Below are 8,499 nucleotides of genomic sequence, written 5' to 3'. Positions count from 1 at the left end.
TGAACTCTCCACAGTGTTTATTGCATTGAAGGGGGCACAGCACAGTTGCATTAAAGGGGGCATGCACGCTGAACTCTGCATTGTGGGGGCACAGCACAGTGTTCATTGCATTGAAGGGGGCACAGCACAGTTGCATTGAAGGGGGCATGCACGCTGAACTCTGCATTGTTGGGGCACAGTACAGAGTTCATTGCATTGAAGGGGGCACAGTGTTTATTGCATTGAAGGGGGCACAGCACAGTGTTTATTGCATTGAAGGGGGCACAGCACAGTGTTTATTGCATTGAAGGGGGCACAGCACAGTGTTTATTGCATTGAAGGGGGCACAGCACAGTGTTCATTGCATTGTGGGGGCACAGCACAGTGTTCATTGCATTGAAGGGGGCACAGCACAGTGTTTATTGCATTGAAGGGGGCACAGCACAGTGTTTATTGCATTGAAGGGGGCACAGCACAGTGTTGCATTGAAGGGGGCATGCACGCTGAACTCTGCATTGTTGGGGCACAGCACAGTGTTCATTGCATTGAAGGGGGCATAGCACAGTGTTTATTGCATTGAAGGGGGCACAGCACAGTGTTTATTGCATTGAAGGGGGCACGGCACATTGTTCATTGCATTGAAGGGGGCACAGCACAGTTGCATTGAAGGGGGCATGCACGCTGAACTCTGCATTGTGGGGGCACAGCACAGTGTTTATTGCATTGAAGGGGGCATAGCACAGTGTTTATTGCATTGAAGGGGGCACAGCACAATGTTCATTGCATTGAAGGGGGCACGCACGCTGAACTCTGCATTGAAGGGGGCATGTACACTGGTCTCTGCATTGAAAGGGGGCATGTACGCTGCTCACTGCATTGAAAGGGGGCATATACCATCTCCTGTACCATGACCTGTGACATGCCTATATCATATCTGTGCCATGCCTATACCATCACCTGTGCCATGCCTGTATCATCACCTATGCCATGCCTATACCATCACCTGTGCCATGCCTGTACCATCACCTATGCCATGCCTATACCATCACCTGTGCCATGCCTGTACCATGACTTCAAAGTCACGCAATTTTTTACTGCCTTTTTTGATGCGAAGCAATACCTATTACATTTTTCTTTTTGCGCCCCCCCAAAAATTTTGAGCACCAGCCGCCACTGCTCATGACTTCTGCCATAACTACAGAAATACTATAAGAATGGTATGCCAAGAATGCCAAATTAATAGCCTTGTTATGGTGGAGACATGGAATGCTCACACTACTAAGAACTGTACATATCTTGAAATTGGTCACTTAAACCTCCCTATCTTATTTTCACTTCCTTTCTGCTTTCTATGAATGCTTTCTCCCTTGTTGGGTACGTTTGTTCATATAGTAAGCTCTTCTCAAAAGGATATTTCTTTTTCATTCACTAAGGGGCCTTGTGGAATAAACTTCAATTTCTTATGCCTTACTTGGAAGTAGATTATTTCAAAAAGTTATGTTTTAAGAAAACATTAGGCTGTAGCCTGGCTTATTCAGCTCAAAAAAGATGAAAGGTAATCCATCGAGTAACAAATTGGTGAAAAATCCTTCTGAACTCAGTGTTTCTTAAACTGTAGATGAGTGGATTCAGCATTGGTATAACTATTGTGTAAAAGATGGAAGCCACTACGTCTTGACGCATATTTACATCACCACTCGGGTGAAGGTAATTGAATAACACAGTGCCATAAAATAAAGTGACACAAGCCAAGTGTGAGGCACATGTAGAGAAGGCCTTTCTTTTTCCTTGAGATGAGGGTATTTTTATGACTGTCGTTGCAATCCAAAGATAAGATGTTATAATAATGAAAAGTGAACCTCCACCAATGATAGCAGCAGATAGGGAGACGATGATCTCATTTATTGTTGTTTTAGAACATGACAATCTTATCAATGGAAGAGCATCACAGATAAAATGGTCAATAATGTTTGAGCCACAGAAGTGTAAACTAAATGTGAATCCTGTTTGGATAGCAGCTTGAATTGTAGCAAATATATAGGAAGTGGCAAATAGTATGTTGCATGTTCTTATTGTCATAATTGTTCCATAATTCAAAGGATTGCAAATGGCTACATATCGATCATATGCCATCACACCAAAGAGAAGACACTCAGTTGACCCAAATGACGAAAACATGAAGAGCTGAACTGCACAGCCGGAGCCTGATATATATCTGTTTTGTGTGATAAGATGGACCATGGTGTTAGGTACCACAGCAGAGGCATAACAGATGTCAGTGAATGCTAAATGGCTGAGGAAAATGTACATCGGTGTATGGAGGCTGCATGTGAAATGAATCACTAATATAATACCAACATTTCCCATCAGTGTCACCACATACATGATAAGAAACACATAAAAAAGCACAAGCTGAAGGCCTGGATCATTAGTGAGACCCAAAAGCAGAAAGGCAGTAGACTTCGAGTAGTTCCCAGTGTCTTTCAATACTGAGGACTGAATTATCTGTTATATATAAAAAAAAAAAAAATCCTATTAGGTTATTTATTGAACTACGTCTCTTTAACTAACCACTATTATTTTGCACAGCTGATTATGGAAAATGCTGACCACATGGTCATTTGTTATTTTCTTCTATAGTCAAGTTGACAGGAAAAAAATTGCTTTTGGTCACAGATCATGATTCATTCATGAGCTACCGCTATGATTTGTGCAGAGATTGGTGGCCTTTTAAGTTTTAGATCTTTTTCGCTCTTTATGTTCAGTCAAAACTATTATAAGCTAACCTGCCACAAGGCAAAATACAGCTGTGGGGAGCCTTAAAGCTGTTATCCTTTGACACGTGGGCTATTATATCCAGATCAGTGATGTCACCTGCTGTGATTCTCCATACATTATATTTTACTTGTGCTTTGCACTTTCGTAGTATGGCAGTTGTCATTTGAGTCTTCTCACACAGTTATCCTATAAAAAAAAAAAAAAAACCCACCATGACTGTTGCCTATTCAAAACAATGGAAAAGTAATGGATACAGACAAACTTCAAAACAAAAAGAAGAGGGTGTAATAAAATATGCTAAATTCACATGTTTAGCCCACTCATTGATTAGGTGATATAGATATAATAATGGGTAATAAGTGGGTATTCAAATGACAAATGTTCTATGACTAAACTAGTTCAAAACAACAGTTTAATTACTTGCATCAAAAAGCAGTGCAAAATTCTGTTAGTACTAAAAAATCCCCCCCCCCCCCCCAGTGCCTTAATCCTTACAGTGTAAAACACATAGGGTGCATAACAAACAAAACAAAGTACACATGCAGTATCTCACAAAAGTGGGTACACCCCTCACATTTTTGAAAAATATTTTATTATATCTTTTCATGTGACAACGCTAAAGAAATGACACTTTTCTACAATGTAAAGTAGTGAGTGTACAGCTTGTATAACAGTGTACATTTGCTGTCCCCTCAAAATAACTCAACACACAGCCATTATTGTCTAAACTGCTAGCAACAAAAGTGAGTACACCCCTAAGTGGAAATGTCCAATTTGGGCTCAAAGTGTCAATATTTTTTGTGGCCACCATTATTTTCCAGCACGGCCTTAACCCTCTTGGGCATGGAGTTCACCAGAGCTTCACAGGTTGCCACTGGAGTCCTCTTCCACTCCTCCATGATGACATCACGGAGCTGGTGGATGTTCGAGACCTTGTGCTTCTCCACCTTCCGTTTGAGGATGTCCCACAGATGCTCAATAGGGTTTAGATCTGGAGACATGCTTGGCCAGTTCATTGCCTTTACTCTCAACTTCTTTAGCAAGGCAGTGGTCATCTTGGAGGTGTGTTTGGAGACGTTATCATATTGGAATATTGCCCTGCGGCCCAGTCACCGAAGGGAGGGGATCATTCTCTGCTTCAGTATGTCACAGTACATGTTGGCATTCATGGTTCCCTCAGTGAACTGTAGCTCTCCGGTGCCGGCAGCACTCATGCAGCCCCAGACCATGACACTTCCACCACCATGCTTGAATGTAGGTTAGACACACTTGTCTTTGTACTCCTCACCTGGTTGCCGCCACACATGCTTTACACCATTTGAGCCAAATAAGTTTATCTTGGTCTCATTAGACCACAGGACATGGCTCCAGGAATCCCTGTCCTTAGTCTGCTTGTCTTCAGCAAACTGTTTGCGGGCTTTCTTGTGCATCATCCTTAGAAGAGGCTTCCTTCTGGGAGGACAGCCATGCAGACCAATGTGATGCAGTGTGTGGGTATGGTCTGAGCACTGACAGGCTGACCCCCCCACCCCCACCCCCACCCCTTCACCCTCTGCAGCAATGCTGGCAGCACTCATAGGTCTATTTCCCAAAGACAACCTCTGGATATGACGCTGAGCATATGCACTCAACTTCTTTGGTCGACCATGGTGAGGCCTTTTCTGAGTGGAACCTGTCCTGGTAAATCGCTGTATGATCTTGGCAACCAGGCTTCAGTTCAGTTTCAGGGTCTTGGCAATGTTCCTCTAGCCTAGGCCTTCTTTATGTAGAGCAACCTTTCTTTTTGTTCAGATCCTCAGTGAGTTATTTGCCATGAGATGCCATGTTGAACTTCCAGTGACAAGTATAAGAGAGTGAGAGCGATAACACCAAATTTAACACATGTGCTCCCCATTTACACCTGATACCTTGTAACACTAACGAGTCACATGACACCGGGGAGGGAAAATGGCTAATTTGGCCCAATTTGGACATTGTCACTTAGTGGTGCACTCACTTTTGTTTCCATCAGTTTAGACATTAATGGCTGTGTGTTGAGTTATTTTGAGGGGACAGCAATTTTACAGTTATACAAGCTGTACACTCACTACATTGTAGCAAAGTGTAATCTCTTCAGTGTTGTCACATGAAAAGATATAATTAAATATTTACAAAAATGTGAGGGGTGTACTTTGCCAAGTTGACGTTACATAATGTACTGATGATGTCAATGTGTTTCGCTAATGAATCTAGCGTAGCCTCTTCAGGAAAATGGCGGCCCTCATACTGCCCCCTTATAAGTGGTTGACCATGTTGAGGTTACTACCCTCTGCTGATTTCTGAAAGTGACATTGTCTAAATTATTCCTTCTGACAGATACAGTTTCCTAACTCCCATCCTTAGCTAACAGCTTCCTTTGACCAAGTTTACATAAATCAAGGTAATTAGCTAAACATAAAGGTTGGCTTATATACATCAAGTAAAGTAACAATATTACCTTCATGATAAGGAGGTTACAAAGTTACCTTCAGCCAAAAGATTACTACCGTGCTATAGGCAACAACAGGACCTATATGTACTGGACCCAGGCCTTATCAGCTAAACAGGGGGACCCAGGACAGCTTCATTGTTAATTTTTGCCTAAATAAAAACACTGATTTTACTAGATCATACCACCGTTCCTATTTGCTTACCAGGACTTAAATTACAATTCCTTGGGCCCCATCACATCAACAGAGTGGCCAAGGAGGTGGGAACAGAGGAGGGATGTTTTTTTTTTCTCATTTTCGCGTAATTTTTGGATAAAGTTAGTGCCACTGTTCTGCTGCACCTCAAGGGTGAAGGTGATGTTGGGGGGTCCTCATCAGGAAGGCTGTACGGGGCCCCATGATTTCTAACAGTAACCCCTGGGGATCCATTCCCCATCTGTCCAGGGAACCAGATCTGATAATAGTTGGATGAAAACATGAAAGTGGGGGGTGTCATGGCGCTCTTCTAATATCCCAAGGTGGTACAAGGAATGTGGGTGGATGGGAGGGGGGGGTTATGGGGCTGCGTGGGGGGGGGGAACAAAGTTTGGTACTGTAGGGAAGCTATAGTCCGCGGCAGCCGGCTGAAGCGTGGAGAAGCCCTGAGAGATGCAAGAAAGGAGAGAGCGGCGCCAGCTTAGTATAGTACAAGTTTATTTAACACTGTTAAAATTGGTGACTCACTGTCTGAGGTTGGGTGAGACCGGTACACAAAGACTGTTAGGGTCATCCATCTTCCTCTTCCAGGATAGTGGTCATAGGAGAAGGTGGTGAGGTTCCAGAGGTATAGCCGAGCCGCTGTGGGGCTGCTAGTTGTCACTGGCTGCGGCGGAGCATGCACAACAGGGCTCCGGCTGCCGACTTCTGATCCCTGATGACATCACTTCCTGGCAGGAGAAAAATAGGGGTTGCACGCATTCAGAGCATCCGTGCTCCTTCGTCAGGCGGATGAAAACAGACAGTCCATTTCCTGCAGACAGCCCCATAGACAACACCGAGCCGTGTCTGTGCCTTCTCTGCATCTGCGGAGTGGACACAGACCTGTCATTGGCCTGCTCAGTGGGGAACAGAATAGAGATTCCCTGCTGAGCAGGCCAATCTGCTGGCGGACTTCCGTCATTGTGAAAGGGGCCTTAACCACTTACCCACCAGGCCTATTTTTGACACTTTTTGTTTACAAGTTAAAATCAGTATTTTTTGCTAGAAAATTACTTAGAAACATTATATATTTTTTTTTTTTAGCAAAGACTCTGGAGAATAAAATGGCGGTCATTGCAATATTTTTTTGTCACGGGGTATTTGCGCAGTGGTCTTTAAAACGCAATTTTTTTGGAAAAATTACGAAAAATCACATTTCACTGCATTTAAAAAAAACGAAACAGTAAAGTTAGCCCATTTTTTTTTTTGTATATTGTGAAAGATGATGTCACGCCGAGTAAATTGATACCCAACATGTTACGGTTTACAATTGCGCACACACGTGGAATGGCGACAAACTACGGTCAATAGAAATCAGTTTAGAGTTAGAGTGTAGCTCTTTTTTTTATTGCTCACGCTCTGGGGATCGCGGTGATATCTCACATGTGTGGTTTGAACAGCGATTTATACGTTTTCTTTTGTGCGCGAGCTAACGGCGACGGGGGCGGCTTAAATGTATTTATTTTTTTTCCTATTTATTTTATTTATTTTTTAACTTTAACACAGGTTTTTAAAAAAAAAAAAAAATCTGATCACTTTTATTGCTGTCACAAGCAATGTAAACATCCCTTGTGACAGCAATATGCAGTGACAGGTACTCTTTATGGAGGGATCGAGGGTCTAACAGACCCCTCCACTACACTTCCATGTATTCAAAACGCCGAAAACTGCATTTTTGAATCACTCATTTTTTTAATCTGCCGCCTTTAGCAGCAGAGTAACCTGGACATGACGTCATGGACGCCACCTCCGGGTTACGTCATCGGAGACCCGATCAAAGCCGCATCCGGCTTAGAACGGGACTCCATCCAGCCGGCGGACTTGGGACGGGAGACCCGGGCAGAGCCGCGGAAGGCGGCGGGAGGGGCGTCCCCTCCCGCTCGCCGGGGTAACGATAGAGCGGCTCCTGAGCCGCATCGGTCTTTACCGCCGGAAAGCCGACCGCCGGCTCTAAACAACGATACCGGGATGATGCCTCTAACTAGCGGCATCATCCCGGTATAACCCCGCAAAGTCTGCCGACGTATGGGTACGTCACTTTGCGGTAAGTGGTTAATGGCAACGTTTTTTGCTTTCTTCTTATCAATTCCTACCTTAGTTCTAACTGCTATGGTAAGTGACTCTGGCACTGTATGGCTTTTTATTAATTCTATGAGCATAGCTATCAATGTGTTATTCAGTAAAATATTACATCTAGTCAGAATTCAATTTTCAAGAATCTGTCCATTGCTGAAAGCAGATTTTGGACTGAATGGTAATGTTTACTGTACAAAGCTGCCCTTTGCCTAGTGTGACTAAATAGGTCTAATACTTGTGCTGTATTGTGGAGCACTTTGTGACTTTCTAATGAAAGTGTTACTAAACCCACAACAGTTAAATCAGCCTGTATATGCAGTAAAGCATGCTTGTTATACTCACTGTGGAACCTAAGGAGTTAATTCTCTGCATTGTGTAAAAAGGCTGTTTGATCCTGTATTCTCTGATCCTCCCTTTCTTCCACAGTCCCCAAACCATCTACTGATAGAGAGATTGAGAGAGTGTATGTGATCAGCACGGGCCAATCAGCACTGTCCAGACAGAGGGTCAGGGGTCCTGCAGCCTGATAGGACAGTAAGAGCAGAATGAATATTCCTCCTACAAGCTTTAACCAGACACTGATAGAAGTCACAAGGCTTCTATATACTGCTGATGAGAAAAGATATTTAGCAGTTAATATTTACTAAAATGATTGCACTTCCATGTTCTGTGTACTGTGGGAGACTAGATATAGTGAATGCAGGGTCAGGAGTTTAGTAACACTTTACTGGTGGCAGTCTTTGTGCATGCTACACACACCTAAAAAACTTTAGCATTGTACAAAGGACATTTGTAGCACATCCTGCCTTTTTTGTCTTGCTTCTGGGACTCTCCCTCCCAGTATACAGTAATTGTCGGCTTTGATAGATCGAAGCCGGCATTACTGTATACTCAGAGAAGGTATCTGCAGCTGTAGATGTCAAAAAAGCGCTCGAAATAAGTGTTTATAAACAACACTGCT

General features: G+C 43.4%; 1 protein-coding gene across 1 annotated transcript; it reads right to left on the bottom strand.

Annotated features, from left to right (window-relative positions):
- Positions 1–1,518: 1,518 nt before the first annotated feature.
- LOC309554550 (olfactory receptor 5AP2-like) lies at positions 1,519–2,220 on the bottom strand (the record flags this gene model as incomplete). The annotated part of the gene is made up of 1 exon (XM_082256290.1): positions 1,519–2,220. One exon carries the CDS (start codon positions 2,218–2,220, stop codon positions 1,519–1,521), a length of 702 nt encoding a protein of 233 aa, XP_082112416.1.
- Between the last annotated feature and the right edge of the window lie 6,279 nt (positions 2,221–8,499).

Source organism: Pelophylax lessonae (assembly GCF_965119305.1).
Source record: "Pelophylax lessonae genome assembly, chromosome: 4".
NCBI lineage: Eukaryota > Metazoa > Chordata > Amphibia > Anura > Ranidae > Pelophylax > Pelophylax lessonae.
The sequence above is the reverse complement of the archived record's forward strand: the minus strand, read 5'-3'. Positions and strand labels throughout refer to the sequence as shown.